The following is a 20054-nucleotide window of genomic DNA, read 5'->3' as shown; positions in this document are numbered from 1 at the left end:
AATGAGGAAAATGGTATGCAGAGACTGAGACTACAATTCTGCCGCTTAGGTGGCCATTATGAAACAATATAAAATATTAAAAGAATATCAGAAGTAGACTCTTGTTCTAGGGAGAAATATATGTGCCTGGAGGGTAGGAACTTTTCTGATCTAGTAGAAGTAATGATCATTTATCCTTTCAATTTTAACATAACAAGCAGTAAGCAATACTTTTGCCAATTGACTTAATATCATCTATTTTAACTCCAAATTCCTCAAATAATGACAAACTTTTTATTTTTCAGGGAACTCAAATAGAATTGTCAATTGGGGTTGTCCTAGGAATTTCAACTATGGCAGGCAAGTAATTAAAATCTAATATAAGCATGTGCCTTAATAATTTATACATATTTCAAGCTGGAAGTGGGCCACAGGGCTGGAAATGGCTCTTGATTGCTCTTTCAGCTGCCTTTCTTGGTAAAGAAACAACTTATGGTTGAAGCCAGGACTTATTCCATTTACAGAAATCAAATTTCAGTTCATATAGCTTTTGAAATACTTGTTGTTGGCCTTAATCTTAAAAGTTCAAATCCTGACTCACTTGGAAAAGTGTATTTGCGTTTCTGTAATGGAACTGCTCTAAATTCCCTAGGGTCTGATATTTCTGTATGTGTGTATATGTAATTGTAAGTTGACGTTTGCTTGTGGTGCCAGGTGAAGATCAGTGTTTGGTGTCCTTTTACTGAGTTGGCTGGTATTTCTGGTGGCTTCTCTGCCTCAGTGCTATGCCCCAGGCTGGCAGAGCAACCACCCTCCTCCTGCACTGTGCCAAAACAGATAAACTTTGCTGAAGAGCTTTGGTGCCTCTGCAATGTCAGAGGGAAGAAACTGCTCATGGATCCACCAGCTGCAGATGCAGGATTGCTTGAAAGCACACAGACAGCTTAAATTAAAATGTTTAGAGCAGAACAAGTTATTTGGAAATACACAGCCCTCTGTTGCAGTGCAGAAAATCACTATCAAGTGACTTTATTCAGTGATATGTGAAGTATTTATTCCCAGGCTGACACAGTTCATGGGAACGTTGTTGAAATGTTTATCAAAGCTGCATATGTGAGTAACAGCTCCTTCTGTTTCCAGTGCTTCTGTGCCTCCTCAGGCACTGGAAGTCGTTGCTTGGTGTTTAGCACTACCTGTGTGGAACTGGCAACTGTGTGTGGCTGGTCGTAACAGCTTTTCAAATCAGAGTTAAATTGATGTCCAAGTGTCAATCCTTTTTGTTTGTCAAGTTTTCATCATCTAAGTTGAGAAAAATAGTTGTACTTCCCATTACTGTTAGTCTGCTGCTGTTGTAATAAACTGTAATAAGGTCAGAAGAAAAACTCTAAAATAATAGAAATTTAATAGTGAGAAGAGTGAGGGTCACTGACTGGGAGGGGATGGGGGCTGGTTTGTTTCGTTTGTAATAAAAATAATACTTTGCCTTCTCCCCTTCTCTTCTCTGTTCGTCCCTCCAGCTGCAGCTTTGGGAAACCTTGTTTCAGATTTAGCTGGACTGGGGTATGTCTGAACTTGTATTAAGAATATATATATACTTTTTTCCCCCTCATTTGCAAACACCATTGGTGCTACTGAACTGAAACATATAAACTGCAGAAACTGCTTTATTTTTGTCTTAGCTCTTGACTTTTGTTTCAGAGGACTCCATAACTGTAAAATGTATTCTGCCATTACTATGAAAAAAGTAGGAACATCAGGTGGTTCTTGTTGCGGCTAAAACTGCAATGCCATAGTTCTGAAGTAGAATAACTCTCATAGTATTACAGTATTACATATTTTAAGTGATGAAATTGTGACTGGCATTTAACCTGATTCAGCGTTGTCTGTAGGAAGTGCTTGTTTTCAAAGCAGTAGTAGAACTTCTTCTACAAAAAGTGCATTCTTTAAAATACAAAATGGAAAAACAGGGGTTTTTTTTGTAAAATATATTGCTGTGATAGAACAGGGACACGTTACACTAGGTCAGATTGCCTAAAGCCTCATCCAACCTGGCCTTGAAGAAAAAGCTATTCATTTTAAGTTCAATTTTTCAAATATCTCAAAATCTTCACTGGAAGGTACTGTCAGATCCAAAGTAATTTGTTCTTGTTTTCTTGTTCTTCCAGGCTTGCAGGTTATGTAGAAGCTTTAGCTTCACGGCTGGGTCTGTCAATCCCTGATCTGACACCCAAACAAGCAGATATGTGGCAAACGCGTCTCAGTGCACACTTGGTGAGTATCCTGTAGGTAGGTACTGTTTGCATGGAGCTCTTTTAGCTTAAACTAATATGTGATAAATTCTTTTTGTCACTTTTGTCATTAAGTACTTAACGACCACCAACATTTTGTGCATTTTCTGGAAGGTTTAGTGGTGAGCCGATGTCAGGGAGCATCATGGGACTGGATTGTCTTGGGTTTGTGTGGTTTTTTTGTATGCAGCAATGCAGCTTTGAGCTCTGGCTACAGTAGTTCTTGACCCCTTAGTAGTTTATGCCTATGCTTTCTTTGTCAAGAGCTTGCAGTTCATATACCTGTGCTAGTATGTATTCAATCTATAATTAGTTTGGATATGGAATATGCTTTCCCCTGGGTAAGTGTAGCATTTGAGTAATATTCAGTGCTTGGGTTTATAGTTATGGGACACTCATCTTGCAGATTCATTTCCAGGGTGATTACATAATTAAAATTGAACAATGTGAAGCAGCCTCCCTTGAGCAGTGTGAGCATGAGAAGTGAGAGCATTAGTTTATTTTGATTAAAGAAATAACCAATAAGAAACTGAGTAAAGAGACAGATATTTCTTCCATTTTGCCAGAGGAAACCTTCACAGGGAAAAATATCTTTGCAGACTGAAGAGAGAAGGAATAATAGTTGTTGAGGAAATGTTAGGGGAAAAGACTTTTAGCAGTGGCAAAGCGTTGAGTGGGGAAGAATTGGCATGTGGACAGCAAGCTGCCCTCTCATCTGTCCAATGCAAGAGTCTTCTCAGTGGAAGCAGAGTCATGGCAGAAGCACGTCATTACAATGCAATTTGTTCACAGCACTTCTCTATGAAAAGACTTCTAAGTCTCATAGCCTGCGTGCTAGCATTTTTTCTGTTTTTACCTACTTTCTCAAGTTTCTCGCCATTACCCACCTATGGCTGCTGATGTGGTTTGGATGTTGCCTGCCTTATTTCTTTCCTTTTCTCCTGACCTCTCCTTCTCCTCTCCATCCAGGTTAATTATGAAATGTTTTTCAATCCTTTTTTTATCTTCACCTTGTGCCTTTGCAAATTGTTATGTTTCCAAGGAGTTCCTCGTTCCTGACCTTGATGATAATATGCATTATCAGATGCAAGCAGATACCTTTATTATTGCACCTAAGGTGTGGTTTGTGTTTGGGGTTTTTTTTTCTGCCTTCACTGTCATCTTGGCCATCCTACTAATCCTTTGAATCTATCTCCTCCCTTACCACCTCTTCAGCTCTTCATAGGTCATTCCTCTCTTCTTTATTCAGAATTGTCTTTTATCACAGCACATGCTATTTCTAACCTTGTCATACCTGTTTCTCTGTCATAGATTGTGGTTTTAGGCTGCATGCTGAGAAAAAAAGTGGCTCCCAACCAAAAGCTAGAACAGAGGGTCTGATTTCCTGGTTGTGTTGGTACTACTTAGCAAATGAGTAATGTCTAAGCAGTGAGAAACTTAATTTTTTTCCCCCCTTTCTCCAGGGTAAAGCTATTGGAGTGACCATTGGCTGCCTTTTAGGAATGTTTCCTTTGTTGTTCTTTGGCGATGAGGAAGAAAAACTGGAAGAAAAAAAATAACCTTTTTACAAGACATATACAAATGTAAACTACTGTACCTCAATTATTCAATTATGCTGTCAATATTTAGGAATTAACAGACAGTAAAAAAATGTATAGACTTGGGAACAAAACCTTCAGCATGTCGTTTTATGGAAACACTAATTTATTGTGGCTTTGTGTTCAGTACTTCTTTTTATAAGATATCATCTAACGTTTTATTTAATTGTAAATTTTTGAAGTGTTTTCACTTATGGCAACTGTTGTTTACCACTTTACCATTTGACCTTATTCTTTAATGGATTATTATTTTAATAATCCATCATGGATGATAGTATCACTCTTGAGTTACAGTTGGTAATTGCATGACAAATTTCACTGCTGTTCATCAGGTCCTTCAATGCAGATTATTGAGATCAGCAATGAGTGATTTGAAGTCCCTCACTTTGCAAGATGACTGGTTCCCCCTCACCAGCCATCGTTTTGCACTGCCTTTACATTGGCAATTTCAGTGGTCTCTGACAGTCTAGATTTGCAGTTTTCACAATTCTGACATGGTGTCTGTGACTTGTCTTCTAGCTGATCATTTTAATGCTCTGACAAGGTAAGTGTTTCCAGTATAGGCTCTTTACCAAGTCAGGTTATTTTAGTGGTGTTTTAAAACCTTCTGTACTTCCATTTTCATGCCTTTTTTTTTCTCCTTTGTTAACAGTATTTTGAGAATTGAGTTGAGATATCCTTAAATTTATCTTCCTGAATTTTGAGTATGATAATAAAGAATTCAGACGAACTGTTTCAAAACCACAAACATTTTTTTATTGTTCTGATTGAAATAAGTGAGAGTAGTTGATTGAGTAGATGAGGCTGGGAAGTAGTTCAGCGTATGAAAGAGTTCTTACATTGCAAACTGGTAATAATGGGTGGTTCTGTTGAAGCAAGTCTGTCATCAGTCTGGATTAGAGGACCTGATTTGCAGATTATAATTTTGTATTTAAGATTAAGCCTTTGCTGCCTTTTTTTTTAATTTATTTGCTGTGAGACAATTAAGAAAAAACCCCCAAACAACAAAAAAGGAGACCTGAGGCCTTTTTCCTTTTTTGCCTTTTGTTTTTGCAGTCTTACTTGATGTATTATTGATCTGACAGTGCAGTCACATGTAACTGTGCTTTTTTTAATATGTTCATTAATAAATTGATTACAGCTGTCAAATATTCCTATCTCAGGATCTGACTTGCTGAAAGCATAATGATAAATGGATAATTGTTAGTTAGAGGAGTGGGTTTCTTACCTATTTGCATAATATTTGGAAAACACTAAAAAAAGAGGCACAGCCAGGGCACTTTGTTAGCACTTCTGAAACCTAGAAAGAAATGTTTTTTTAAAAAAAAAATTGCATCCCCTAATGACTTCATTTGCTATAGGAAAAGTCTTATATCCTGTGTACGTTTTACAAAGCTCATTGCGTATTTCTTGGTCATAAATCTGACTTCTCTGTTCTCATTTCTAGAAGCCCTTTAGCAGCACTACTGAAACTTTAACGTCAGACTTTAATGAAGGTGACAGTGTTCTGCCTGTTTTTGAAAAGCAGACTTGAAAAACTTGCAGTGGGTAGTCCTGTTAGCATGTACTGTACTTTGTACGTTACGCCTTGAGAATCTGGACCAAACTGTAAAGCTGAAAGAAATCTCAGCCAGGCAAGAATAGAATACAAATGCAGAGGCGTTTTGGCTTGCATTTTCAAAGTTGAAAGCTTTATAAAAAAAAAAGTCTCACAAACCAACAACAAACAAACAACAAAAAGCCTCCAGCCACACACAAACCTCCACAAAAAAACAATTCTGCTAGAAAATTGTACATTTCTTCTACATCAGATTGCTGATGATGATTTTTCTTTTTTTTTTTTGTCATCCAGACATTTGTCTTGCCTTAAACTCCTAACTCTTCTTCCCCTGCATTTACTTTTATTTCTGGTATGTTTCTGTACAAAGTTCCAAATATTTCCTACCTGTTCTTTTTTTAAACTGAAGTACGCATTACAACAGCTTCATGTAGCTTTTTTTTGTAGCTGTTTTTACAGCAATTCCTACACTGTTTCCCCTTACAATACTGACATCTTCATTGGAATCTTGCAGTAGATTTCAAACCTTTGTTCTGCCAACTGGAGCACTGTTTTCATTGCTTTTTTTAGGGCTTATAAGAACAATCAGAAGGCTGTGTCAGCTGTCATAGTTAATTTCATTTTATAATGGCAATAGGAAAGACTGTACTATTGTTAAATAGCTTTTGCATGTAAATTGAGTATGTTTTGTTGCTGTATGTCAAACTATTGTACTGCAATCAATGCTTTTATTGAGAATTAATGAACTAAAATATCTTCAAAGAAATTAATCATGTGTTGTCTTGTTAAACTATTTAATTGACCACTAAAATGTGGAGGGCAAGTGACACATTGTAAAAAATCCTGGCTTTTTCCGGTTGTTGACTGATACCATAATCAAGAAGGTGACTTCAGGAGTTTGTGTTTGACAAACATGAAGAAATAACTCATGATTTGAGAGGAATACTGAATCTGCTGGAAGCTGAGAGAAAGTGCTTGTTGAGGTCAAGCTACCAGCCTGAGTACAGTAAGGGTAGCTTGCTTTGCCTACAGGATCCACTCGTGCGCGGATGTGGTACAGCTTCATGTACAGTGGAAGATCTGTGCCTGATCTGTACCCTGTCTCCTTACAGGGAAGGTGGCTTTTTTCTCAGGTATATGGATGAAAGTGATCACTAATGTTCTGATCATGCTTTTTAAAACACTTTACTGAGAAGACAGAGCACTAACAAAACACTCCTCTTTGTTTCAGTTGTCTTCTCCCTCGTCGATAAAACAAAAACCAAATACAGGCTTATTTAGAAACTTGGCTATTGTTCCATTTTTTTATTCTATTGATTTGTTCTGTGTTAACAGGAATTTTGCACGTTAAAGAGCTGGTAGACCTGAAATTATGCTTATTTTAAAATGCTGTCTTTTATTGTAACTTAAAATATAAATACGTTTTTGACCATATGCTATCTCTAGGGTCAAAGAACATGCAACTGATAATATGGTTACCCAGATCTTGTGGCCAATCTTTTCTCATTCATGTACTTTTACATAAATTATCCGAATTCAGACAACATACTTTGTATGGTCTTCAATTAAATTGTTGAACTTTCTGTAAACTTTTGTACTACAGCAAAGCTGTTCTGTGTTTCTTTATCAGACCAGATGCTGGAGGGGAAATGTTAATAATATCCTGTGGGTATTCAGCCTCAGTTAACAGAACAGGAATTTATTATTTAAGTTATAAGCAGGTGGTCCTTTGTCACTGTCATAGGAGGTACCGCTGTGTCTCTTCGTGCTTGGAAGAGAGCGATTTAAACAATTAAAAAGTTTGTGTGGTAAACTGGTGGTGTTTGTGGTTAATAAACAGAAGTCCACTTGCACTGGAACTTCTGGAATTAACTGAGTTTTTGTATGCAAATTAAGCCTTTTTGAACTTTCTTGGACTTTGGAGGTTTTCACTTTTTTTCACTCCCTGGTCAGTCCCTTTTGCAGATGTCTGTACCTGAAGGAAGTGCTGTGAATAAAACACATCCATACCAGAAGAGAGCTCATCTCATTTTGACAGCCTTTATAGGTTGGCTGTTACTTTACTCTGTTCTGATTGCCTTGTGTACTAGGACATCATTAATGTTGTTCAGAGAGTTTGTCACACTTCTAGCCAACATGTGTCCATGTTCTCTGTCCAGTGTTTTACACGGTCTACTGACAAACTGACAGAGCAGCAGTATATGAACTAAACACCTTAATAAAGTATTGAAATTATTATTCTCCTCCAAGAGTCTTTTGCCTCTGGAATTTTTTTAATCTAAAGTATTAAGAAAATAGCTACTCTGTAACACAAACTCAGGCTCCTGTTTTGAAGTCCTTGTTTAGTGTTTGTTAAGTTTTTTACCCTTGTGTCAGTGTTCAGGACCCTTGGCATCCAGAGTGTTGGTTCAAAATGGGGGGTGGGAGGCTCGGCAGACTTGGAATTTAGAAACTAGTCAGGGCGAGTACACAAGGATTTGGGTTTGTTTTGGAAGAATTCCTCCTCTAATCAAAGCAAACTCCACTTTCTAGGCAAACCTGTGAGCATCATGCTCACCTGCCCCAAGTGGCTGTGATCACTAGGATTTGAGCAGGGCAGTCTTCGAGCCTCAGGTACGTAGTTTGGAAAAGTTACCTTGGGTAGGAACAGGGAGTGTGGAGTCCTGATGTCGTATCTTTTCTGTAAGTAGGTGATGCCAATGTAAGGCCTCTTACAGCAGCATGAAGAGAACTGGAAGGAAAAACTTAAGGTTTTACAGTTTTTGCTTTAGTAGTCCATAAGTATCTAAGCAACTGTCTTAAATAATGATGCAGTGTTGAATGCTACTACAGTCTCCTGAGCTGCTCCTTCTATTCTTTGCTGTGCAGTGGTCATTAGAACAGTCTCCTGCAGCAATGTGATTTTCTTGTCTCTTTGACAACATGGTACAAGTATGTGCATGGGTAACGTCTAGGCACTGACACATGAAGTGCAGCCAAGTGAGGTGTTTCCCTGTATGCAGCATCTTTATTGCGGTAAATGCATCAGACTAAAAGAAATATGTACACTGGATTAAAGATTTGACCTAGCTGTGTGACCCAACACTGGTTGTACTCATGAGCCATGTAGATGGCTGTGAAGGTCAGTCGCAACAGCCACAGGGTGGCATTGCGCTCTGTGCCCTGCTGATTTCTGTGCTCCCCTGAGCGTGGTAGTTAGTGACACTATTTGACGATTACACATTTAAGGTTCTAGGTATTTGATATCATAGGTAAATGGCCAGAACAGAGGCTTATTGCACATCTTGGGTTTCTAGTACTTGTCTATGGCAAACTGGGAAGGGGGGGGAAACAAGTGGCAATCTGTTTCCATGTCATTGCTACAGTCACAAAGTGATACAGAAGTAGGGCATGATTAGGCTTCTGTCTATCTAACGGTTTCCCTGCATTAACTGTGAAGACTTTGGAAATGATGAGTGTTTCAGCATGATAAACGTCGTTGTATTTTCACATGAAGTAAACAGAAAGAAAGTCTTGACCTGTGCTGTTACAGAGCAGAATACAGTCTACCCCTCTGTGACTTGTAAACGTAAAAGCATTCATTATTTAACTGTCCTGGACAAGTCTTCCTGAAATATTTCCAGTCTACAAAGTGTAGTCTTTTCCCTGTTCTACCCTCACCCCTGTTTTTCTCCTAAATATCACATAGTACGTAGTCTTGTGAATAACTGTAATTCAGTGTAGAGCCAGCATTTGCTCAGGTGTTCATCTTAATGCCCACTCAGCTCCTGCTCACTGACTTCACTGGATTAATCTGACCTGGAAGAGTTGGACAAAGTGGGCATCTTTGGAAGTCTGGTACTGACTTCAGTCACAGTAAGAATAAAAATGAAATTGTTTCATGCTACATTGGTCTAAAGGGGCTTATGAGTATTTGTATTTTAAATATTTTTCCTTATCACATTGTATGTCTTCAGGAATGTCCTGTGCATTCAGGAGCAGTTGGGTGTGAGACTGAGTTTCTAATCCTGTCAAGAGTTTTTCCGTTGAAACTGAAAATTGTCATTCTTGGCCTGGGCTGGTTCAGATTTTTACTGTGGAAAAGGAGAAAGGCTTTCAAAGATCAAATTATCAGTGATGGCTAAACTCCTCTGCAGTCTCCGTGTTGTGAAGGCTTTAATTTTGAAAAAGAAGTTCACAAATTATTAGGTAGAGTTTTCCTTAAATGCCAAGTGCACAATCTGAAAAAGAAGATGGTGTTTTCTCCCTGAACTCTTCAGCCCTCCTCATGGTAAAATGTTCTAGAAGTCCTTTCTGGCCAAAATAGGTACCTCCATAGTAAGCTCTCTGTAACTACCTGAAAGGAGGTTGTAGAGAGGAGGGAGCTGGCCTCTTCTCCCAAGTGACAGGGGACAGGACAAGAGGGAATGGCCTCAAGCTCCGCCAGGGGAGATTTAGGCTGGACATTAGGAAAAAATTTTTCACAGAAAAGGTCATTGGGCGCTGGAACAGGCTGCCCGAGGAGGTGGTTGATTCACCTTCCCTGGAGGTGTTTAAGGCACGGGTGGACGAGGTGCTCAGGGGCATGGTTTAGTGTTTGATAGGAACGGTTGGACTCGATGATCCGGTGAGTCTCTTCCAACATGGTTATTCTATGATTCTAAGCTACGCTATTCAGCCAAACCTAGGTGACTGGCTGCAATAACGCCTGACAGTCCTTACTGCTCACCATCCTTGAGCTCATGGCTATAGAACTGCCTTGAAAACTTCTCATTGTGTTCTCCCAGGCTTGCATATTAAAGGTCCCCTAGGTGGTACTATAGCAGCAGCTGCATTAAAAGATTGGGAATGTCTTTTTCAACCCTGTGCTTGAAATCAAATGGATATCTGCATCTGATGGTCAAATTTACCTTGTAGTTGTTAGTGTGCATATGAGGAGAAACAATAGGCAGACGTCTTCCGAAAGAAATTTATTGAACAGTGCACAGATTTCTGCGCTGCCTAATGGTTGGGGTTGGTGGTTTTGGTTTTGTTTTTTCTTCCGCAAGTGAAGCATAACTCTTTTCCACTCCTATAAGCTTGATGCTTTGCATATTATGAGAAATAACAGCTGTTCAAAAGTATGGGATTTGAACCTGAAGACTGTTTGCCTGGAAACTTGGATCTCCCTTTTGTGAATTGCACTGCTTACCGTCTTAAGGATGTTCTCAAGATCTGCCCTTGTTCCAAGCTTGAGATATCTCCACCTGCTAATGTGAAAATTTAGAGTGAATCTAAAGCCTCCCTTGACCTGCTTGCCATGCTCCTTTTCATGCAGCCCAGGATACTGTTGGCTTTCCCTGCTGTGTTCACACGTTGCCAGCTCAGGATGCCAGGTCATGCTATGCAGGCAGGAGGTTACCTTCATACAGCCTCTGCACAGAAAATACAATGTTTAGTTAATCCTTATTGTCTTCTGTTGTTCTCTAACCCATGATATTTGGAGCATATTGGAGTTTCAGCCCTATGCTCTGCCCAGAGTTTGCACAGTTTTTCATCAACCTGACCTGTGGTGTTGTTGCTTTTGATCAGTAAAATTGTTAATTGTGTAAGTTAGCTGGTACATGAAACGGAAGAGGTTTGTTTTGACCTGAAATAACTAGCTCGTAGGTTCAAAACTGTTGTGAAGCTGTCATGGACGGGGTGTTGCATGTCACTTGTAAGAAAGAAGCCACAAAATTTTTCGTGATGTAAAACAGTGAATTAACAAAGTTTAGTACTAAATATGGCAGTGAATTAACAAAGTTTGGTACGAAATATGGCAGTGATTTAACAAAATTCAGTGGCAAGGTGCACTTGATTATTTACTGCAGGAAGAACAAAGACAAAGCTGTCAGGGACATTCTCCTGTTAAATTTCGACATTCAGAAAGGATCCCCTTGCTTTCTGAACTCCTTCATGGAAATGAGTCTAGTTGCTGCTGGATCAAATCCTGCTGTGAGAGTTGGTCAGCAGTTTATGCCTAAAGGATTATATATGTGCAATCATTCCTTTATATTGCTTAGATAAGATTGCAGGGTTTTCAGTGTACTTATTCCAAGTTAATTTGCCAAGTAGCTGATGTGATAAGGATTCTCTCAACCTCATGCAGTAACCCCGAGAGGCATCAGTATTCAAGGGGAGATCCTCGCATGCAGCCTGCAGGCATGCAGGACAGGTCAGAGAGCTCTTGGGCTGCTCACTATGGAGCAAGATTGACTTGTATTTGCATCCTGACCGCAGATGCCAGTTTCTTCCAAATTTGCCTTGAGTCAGACACGGACCAGCACTGTGGCCAGGTGGGCACATTACCATAAATCAGCCCTTGGCTGTTGTGGCGGTGTCTGTCTGTCCTGAATCCACCTTGAGCTGGATGCAGCTATCAGACCAGACGCATCCATCACAACTGCCACTGGTTATTTCTTGAGTAGGGTTACTGGAAAAGGTCAGACTGAGCCAGTTGGGAAGCACAGTGTTGCAAGAGCAAACGTACTTTAACTGAAAGTGGAGCAGCTTGGTAGCAAAGAGGGGTGACAGGGAAACAAATGACTTGTTTAGAAACTTTCCAGCAGGGAAGAGCTCCTCCCTTCTGCATGGCTGTTCCTGTGGCACCCCATGTGGGTAGCAAATTACAATTTCTTTTTGTTGCAGTTGCCGTGACAAACGCTGCAGATGTCACATGTTCCACGGCAGTGGGGTGCTCCATTGTAAATTACTTTGCTTGAAAAATGCAGTTTGTTAAAATAAACAGATTTGCCAACAAAAAGGAATTTAATAGCACAACTAACATGCTGCTAAATGCTGTCAGCACGATGTTGCTGAAAGTTGGTATAATACAAGGTAGGACAATTAAAGGCTAATGGCACAATGTAGCAGAGTGTTACTGACAAATCATTAAGAGAATTGTGGCCTAGAAAAAAAAAATATGATTTTTCATTAATATCCTGCAGCTGCCCCCTTGCAGTGCTGGGTTGGCCTGTGTCACTTGGGTTGGCCTCAGTCACTTGTTGTTCTGATGCCAGTGAGGGGCACCATGTATAACAAAACACCAAGGAATATAATTGTAAAAGAAGAGCACTCAGAAAGTAAATAAAGCCTCCCTTCAGAAAAGTAGGATCACATTATTAATTTCATTAAAATATCTGAAAAATGGCAACAGTGTTTCTGTCTAAACCACCATCTTCCATTCTGGCAGGCCTCCTGATGGCTATGAAGCTGAAATGTTTTTGAGTTCCATCTGATGAAAACCACTTTGGCACAAGTCCTGCACTGACTTAACCCTTACTTAACAGCCATAGTAAATAGAAATGTTGGATTTTGCATGTATTATTTTTTAATCCTTTTATTTTCTAGTTTAGTAAATTAGGATGCTTTCCGTGTGTGCAGTCAGCCTGTGAAAGAGCAAGAGTTGCTGTTTCTGTTTGGTGCTTGCCATGGTAAAGGATTATTAAGAACAAGAGACTGGGTTTTTTTTCCCCCATACAATAATATAATACTCAGCATATTTTAAAACTATTATCGTATGATTCCTAGCTGGGTAAATGCTGTTAAGACAGTCTCCCTTGTAAACAAATAGTCCTTTTCTCACTCTTAATGAAAAATCGGAAAAGTTATTAGGATGCACTTCCATTTCCCCCTTAATGGTATTCTGTGTTTCACTTCAGTTAGGTGATAGCAATTATTAGTGCACTTTATTTATTTATGGTTTGGCTATTTCCTTTAGAAGGCCTTTCAATCTGTGATGGAAGTTACAATATTAGCTACTTGTTCACTATGTGGTCACAACACTGGTTTCATAGGTTTTGTTTGCTTCTTGCTCTCTGAACTATGTATGCAGCCTTCTCTTCCTTTCTGTTATGGCATTGATCTTGTATACATCCTGGTGAGGTGGCCCTGAATGTTGTGAAAGAGGCATTTCCGTATAATTCCATTAAAATAATCTGGCTTCTGTCATCAGTTCATGCAAATCAAGTTAAAAATGTTCTGATGAAAGCCCTTTAAATATAACTCTCCAGGATACTCTGTGACTTACGAGCTCTTGTGATCTGGGTTAGTCAAGTCATGAATCTCTGCCTTGGTTTCTGTAGTTTCTGTAGTTTTGTTTACAGAGGGTTTAGGAAGTCGTCTGATCCAGCTCTGAATGGAATGACTGGGACTCTGACAACCATGTATAGTCGGAAAGCCTGGGCAGGGCTGCACAGGAGACGTGGTGTCCAAGGCTCTTGCTGCCATGAAGAACCTGTTTTAAGAAAGAGAAGGACAATTATTGAATGTTCTGAGTTGGAAGGGACCTACAAGTATCAAGTCCAACTCCTGTCCCTGCATAGGACAACCCCAAAATTAACACCATGTGGCTTGAGGCTGTTGTCCAAATGCTTCTTGAATATTGTTAGGCTTGGGGCCATGACTACTGCTTCCCTGGGGAGCCTGTTCCAGTGTCCCACCACCTTCTGAGTGAAGAACCTTTTCCGAATATCCAGTCTAAACCTCCCACGTCACATCTTCCTGCCATTTCCTCAGGTCCTATCACTGGTTGCCAGAGAGAAGAGGTTAGCACCTGCTCCTCCTTCTTCCCTTTTGAGGAAGCAACGACAGGTTGGTGTCTTCTGACATACTAGAATGTGTCCTCTGGTCTTGCTATGTTTGGAACCATCTTTGACTCAGTACGCATTGTGGGTTTTGCATATTTTATCTCACACCCTCATCTCATCTTATTCTAGGTGAAGTTTGCTGGTAACTTCCTTTTGATGTGCTGGTGATGAGGTGATTGCTGGTATTTCCTCCAGGTTGTAAGAGAATACAGAGGGAATGGTGGTGGCACAGAGGATTAGAATAAAAGATAGGAAAGTTTCTGCATTTTCTAAACATGTTTTTTTCTTTGCGTGGATGCGGTAGAGATGTGTAAATGTTAGAGAAAAAAAAACAAAAACCAAACACCCCCCCCCTTAACTGTTGATGCTGCTGTCTGTGAATTAGTGTTCTGGCCACAGTATCACGTTGGGAATGTTGTAGGCATGTTGATGCCATAGTTCTTTTGCAAATCATGATCTAAGTTTCAATATATTTTGCTTTTAATAGTGGTGGGTTTTTTGGTGGTGTTTGTTGTTTTTTTCCCCTGAACCTTCATTTTCAACTGCTCTTCACTTTGCTGCCTTGAATTAGTACTCCACAGTGTGTCATACTAAGTAATTCCTCCCAGTGTTTGGTGTGATGTCCCTTCTTTTGACCATTCGTGGTCCCTGTTGAAACCTTGCCCTTTTCTGTATATCAGTTCTGCCAGTCTCTTAATCCCATACAATGCTTTCTTATCTGCAAGTAAATGAGCTCCATTTTCCTGTACTTATAAACATAGGAGAGTGTATTCCAGGAATTGCCACAAGGTAGCTATAACAAATAGGAAAATTTTACTGTCATTACTTTTCCTTCCTCCAGATTTTATTATCTGTGCAGTCAAAACTGTTTCAGTCTACATTACTGCACAAAGCAAATGTCCTAGCAAAGTGGATGTTGATCTCCTCTCCCAAGTGACTAGCAATAGAATGAGAGGGAATGGACTCAGGGTGGAGCTTTAGATTGGATATTAGGAAAAATTTCTTTACTGAAGGAGTGGTGAAGCATTAGAACAGGATGTCCAGGGATGTGGTGGCATCTCCATCCCAGGAGGTGTTCAAAAAGCATGTAGATGTGGCACTTTGGGGCATGATTTAGTAGGCATGGTGGCGTTGAGCTGATAGTTGAACTGGATGGTGTTCGAGGTGTTCTCCAACCTTTATGATTCTTTCACTTCCTTTCACATACAAATTTCTAGCCCTACTGACTCCTAACACTAAATTGTTGTTCGTAATTCTTTCTGCATGTACAATTAGATTTTAATTTGAATTAAAAATTTTTATATTTCCTTCTGACTTCTTTGAATCCTTCTTACAGTATCTTGTTACTAGCAGAAGTACAAGCAGTATTTAAGAGAAAAGTGTATTTATTTATTATCAGTAATAGTTTACTATTTGTCTTGTAAATGCCAATTATGTCAAAATGTCCTTATTCTTGTCATTACTGACCAGCCATGTTAAGGACAGAATCAATATTTTTTTCTGGTTTGTCCACAATCTTTGTCTCTGTCTCTTTTCCTGGCATGTTTTGCATAATTTTCAAGAACTGTTACATGCTCAACTCTTAGGAGGAAACTCTTGGGTTTTGCTGCTCTTAGAAACAGTGAATTAATTTATGGAAACAGGCAGTTTTGTCATTTAATGAAACCTAAGGCATATCAGCTTATCATTCTGTTTGGAGAGTAGGATTTGTCTCACTTAACTGGGGCTGTCTAGAGGTTTTACATGCCTCTGAGCCACTCAGACATCTCAAGAGCATGCTTGTCTCTCCCTGCTTCTAAAGAGGAAGCTTAGTCAACTAACTGTACATTGTGCCCCAAACTTTAGGCTTTTGGATGAAGATGGGGTGAATCCGATGTCAGCACCCTATGGCTCTTGAACTGCCTGCAGCTTTTTGGCTCCTCAGGACTGGATCTTAGGCTCATGGTACATCATGCAGTGGGCTGCGAGGCTGGATTTAAAGGTTTGCTGCTCAGTCACCTAAATCCTGGGAGAAGGTGAGCCAGGAAAGAATGCTGTACATCTGAGTCACTGCAGTAACCCAGCCCAGTGAAATGGGCATTTGCAGATCTGTAGAATAACTCCTAGGGCTGTCTCACATTCACTTCCCTGACTCCTGCGACTGTTGCCTGTAGGATGATGTTGACACATGACTTGTAGAGTCTGGAAGATGAGTGACTTTTTGCAATTGGTATAAGTGGAGAGAAGAATTATAGTGGTGGGTAAGACAATTTATTTTAACGTGGCCATACTCCAATCTTGGAGCAAACTCAAAACTATAATAAAGTCTTTCACCTTCAGCACTAGATACTATTAAACTGAAAATAAAGGCATTATTTCTGGGTCTGGTGCAGGATTGGCAGACTGATATTTCTGTTGGCAAGCAACAAAGTAGCTTCTGTGCTTCACTGGAAAAAGAGGGAGGCTGTTACGTTCTTGGCCTGAAAGAAATACAGTGCCTCATCCATATTGAAGACTCGCCTCAATGTCTTAAGTAACTTTTGGAAAAGCAGCTCAGGTTCTTTGCTAAACTGCTTTTACAGTCTCTAGTTGTCTATACAGTCTGGGAAACTGGGCCTGAACAGATACCAGTTATGGTGTATCAGGTCTTCTAGGCAGTTTGAAGCAGATTTGGCAGGGTTGTATCCAGGATGCACTAGTAAATGGAAAATGTGCTAAGAATTCTGTGGAATTAATTGAGCAGATGATGGGGCCTCAGTCCAGAGGCTGCTGATCTGGTTCTCTGCCGTATGAGATGCATAGGTTTTATTAGCAATGGGAAGTGTTTGTGTAGGGATCGTGATGGGTGTCTGGGGGAATGGGGAGACCCCTTATCCTGGAGCCTAAGTCCTGGTTAAACTTGAGACTAGGATGCAGCTGCCACAGGATGAGCAACCATTGTGTGCCCAAGACATGTCTAGCTGGGACAAACTTGTGCTGTGCTGAGGGCACACCAAGTTATTTCTTGAGATTAGCCCTTCAGATAAAGTTTGGTAGGACCTGTAAGATCTGTACAAAGACAAAGAGCATCTAGCCATAGGTACAGTGCTTTCCTGCCCTCTGCAATGCTGTAGGCTTATACTTTTGTTGATTCACTTGTGTTTTTAACATCAGAGTACATATGTAAGCACTAAGGGTCCAGGCTGTTGAGGCTGGAGTCACTTAGGTGTGGGAAACAGCTGTCCAGTGTCTCCTTGCAGAAATGTTCTGGAGAGAGGGTTCATGGTATGCAAGGTACAGCATCAACACGGAGTAAGGTGTGAATGTTCCTTTTGGGGGACACAGGACCATTTTGACTAAATGATAATAAAGGTTTGTCCTTATGACATGGAAAAGATGGCTTTTCTGTTACAAATATGACAGATGCTGGCATGACATCGAGATCATGGAAAGTGTCCACCCTGTTGTCTCAGTGTGTCCTCGGCCTGTCTGATATACTCACTTGTCCTCTCACATCTGCAGACGCCCTTGCTGACCTGATGTTTAGCCTCTAGTCGTATGGGTGAAGAATTCTGCTGGAGAAACTCATCCACTGAGGGAGCTGCTGGCAGGTAGCATCAGCGATAGCAAAGGGTTGATACCAGCTGAGTCTGGCACCACGAGAGATTTGAATTCACACCAGAAACAGGGAGCTGTGATGATTTATAAATCAATTTAAGACTGGACACAAAAATAACTGTCATCACAGCACTGTGCTAAATCCAGCTCCTTATACTGAACACTTGGTGCCGTGGGAGGGAGGCCTAAAAATTGTCAGTTCACACCTGGCAAAAATAGAAAGGAGACTGGATGAAAAGTAGCACTGAACGTCATGTTGGTTGAAATGGGATGTAAGTTTTTGAACAGGGATGTTACATGCCTGTGTGGGATGCCTGCTTCTGTGGAGCTTTACTGGGAGTGCAAAGGATGGATGGGTCAAACAGGGAGGTGTGAGGGAAAATAGTGTTTGGGTGTTAAAAACTGGGCTGATGGGGGTCAGAACAGTGATGAGACGGCAGGATAAAGGGTGGGGAAGTGACAGAGGACTTCTAAGAAAGTTAGAAAATTAACTTCTAAGAAACTGAAAGAAAGAAGAAAAGAAGCTTCAAGATCTTATCAAATGGACCAACTATATTAAAACCTTGTGGGGGCATTTGATCCTTTATGTATATTAATGCAGGCAGCAGGAGTGCAAAGATGTGCCTTGCAGGTACTCTGAGCTCTGATTGTGGGTGTTGCTGTGAAAATCAGAGACGCCTTGGTTGATGAGCTTGAAAGGCTGTGTTTTGTTGCTTTGACTAACTTACTTGAAAGGTTTGGGTTCTGCATGGTATTCCTTGTGATCTCAATAGCATAGAGAAATCAAAGAAATTTCCCTTTCAACTGGCTTAAAATGAAGCCATTTTCATTTACATCTGTTTCAGAAGACATACTTAATCTTCATGTTTAATCTTAACATAGATCATGGATTTGAGTCAAGAGGCAACAAGGTTAAGTCAGCATATGAATGGCTGTGGTATATTCCTTTCACCAAAGGGCACATTTATCTTGATGACATTGTTGGAGCTCCAGCAAATTTGCTTTTCCTGAGAGGAACAGCTACTCACCTGACTGTTCATAATAAAAACCTCACTCTGATGTTATATTAGTTCTTCTGAAGCAAAGCATGAACGTGTGTTGTTTTAGATGAGTGTGTAAACTGGATCACAATTCAAGGCTCACCTTTATTTGAATTTTAAAATAACGTCATTTATTCTCTGGTATTTGCTTAAATTCTCAATAGTTCTAATTAACTTTTGATAGTCTTCTACAGTGATAATGGGCATGGCAGACAAGTGGAGGGCTATGGATGTTGTTTGTTCTGCCTTTAGCAAGTGGATGGTGAAGTGCATTGAAAATTGGCTGAACTGCTGGGCCCAGAGCCATGTCCAGCTGGAGGCCAGTCAGTAGTGGTGACCCAGGGGTTGATAGTGGGGCTGGTACTGTTTAACTTCATCATTAATGAGCCTGGATAATTGGGCAGAGTGCCCTGACAGCACATTTACAGATGATATGAAACTGGGAGGAGTGGCTGATACACCAGAGGGTTGTACTGCTGGAGAAATGTGCTGACAGGAGCATCATGGGGTATATGCAACAAAGGAATATGCCAAGTGTTGGAGTAGCCCCATGCACTGCTACAGGCTGGAACTGACCCCAGAAAATGTTCTTTGCATCCTGATGGACACCACGTTGACCGTGAGCCAACAATAAGCCTATATGGTGACACGGCCACCAGCCTCCTGGACTGTATTATCATAAGCGTTGCCAGCAGGTCGAGGAAGGTGATCCTTCCTCTGTGTTTAGCCCTCGTGAGACACCTCTGGATGCTGTGTCCAGAGCTGGGCTTCTCAGTACAGGAGAGATGTGGATATACTGGAGCAAGTCCAGTAAAGGGCCACAAAGATGGACAAGGAACTGGAGCATCTGTCACATGAGAAAAGGCTTGAGAATGCTGGAATTATTCAGTCTGGAGAAGAAAAGGCTCAGGGGGATCGTAGCCGTGTATGAATGTTTGACTGAGAGGAGTAAAGACAGAGCCAGATGGTTCTCAGTGGTTCCCAGTGTTGGGACAGGAAATTCCACTTAAACATACTCCCCTCACCCCCAAGCCTCCATCCTTGGTGATACTGAAAATTTAACTGAATATAGCTCTGAGCAACACGCAGTAGGTGACCCTACTTTAAGCAAGGTGTTGGACTAGGCCATCCGTAGAGGCCCTTTCCCACCTCAGCCATGATGAGATTCTGTGGGTAGGATATATTTTTGTTGTTCTGTGGAAAAAAAATAAATTCTCCACTGGAATGAAACTGCAATTGTTCTGAGGGTTTTGGTGAAAAATAAGAGAAAACAAGCACTATGTAACTGGAATTTCATTGGTAGTTAAAGCTTGGAAACATTGCTATGGTCAAGTCCACATTTTACCTCTTGCGGGATTTTCAGTTGTTATCAGAGAAGGAGATATACATGTCTTGCATTACGTGGGAGGGTTTTGGTGGTTGAAGCC

At 40.5% G+C, this 20054-nt stretch overlaps 1 protein-coding gene across 3 annotated transcripts in view; it reads left to right on the top strand.

Moving 5' to 3' along the window:
• TMEM65 (transmembrane protein 65) overlaps window positions 1–7659 on the top strand; it is a 31167-nt gene extending 23508 nt beyond the window's left edge. For all 3 annotated transcript variants that reach the window (XM_069854651.1, XM_069854650.1, XM_069854649.1), the window contains 4 exons: window positions 285–339; window positions 1497–1539; window positions 2145–2250; window positions 3731–7659. In XM_069854651.1, the coding sequence (XP_069710752.1) occupies window positions 285–339; window positions 1497–1539; window positions 2145–2250; window positions 3731–3826 (300 nt within the window). In that variant the 3' untranslated portion in view covers window positions 3827–7659. The remainder of the gene's footprint in view (window positions 1–284; window positions 340–1496; window positions 1540–2144; window positions 2251–3730) is intronic.
• Window positions 7660–20054: the final 12395 nt, after the last annotated feature.

The sequence above is a fragment of the Phaenicophaeus curvirostris genome, chromosome 3 (assembly GCF_032191515.1).
Source record: "Phaenicophaeus curvirostris isolate KB17595 chromosome 3, BPBGC_Pcur_1.0, whole genome shotgun sequence".
NCBI classification, from domain to species: domain Eukaryota; kingdom Metazoa; phylum Chordata; class Aves; order Cuculiformes; family Cuculidae; genus Phaenicophaeus; species Phaenicophaeus curvirostris.
This window is presented reverse-complemented; position numbering and strand designations above follow the sequence as displayed.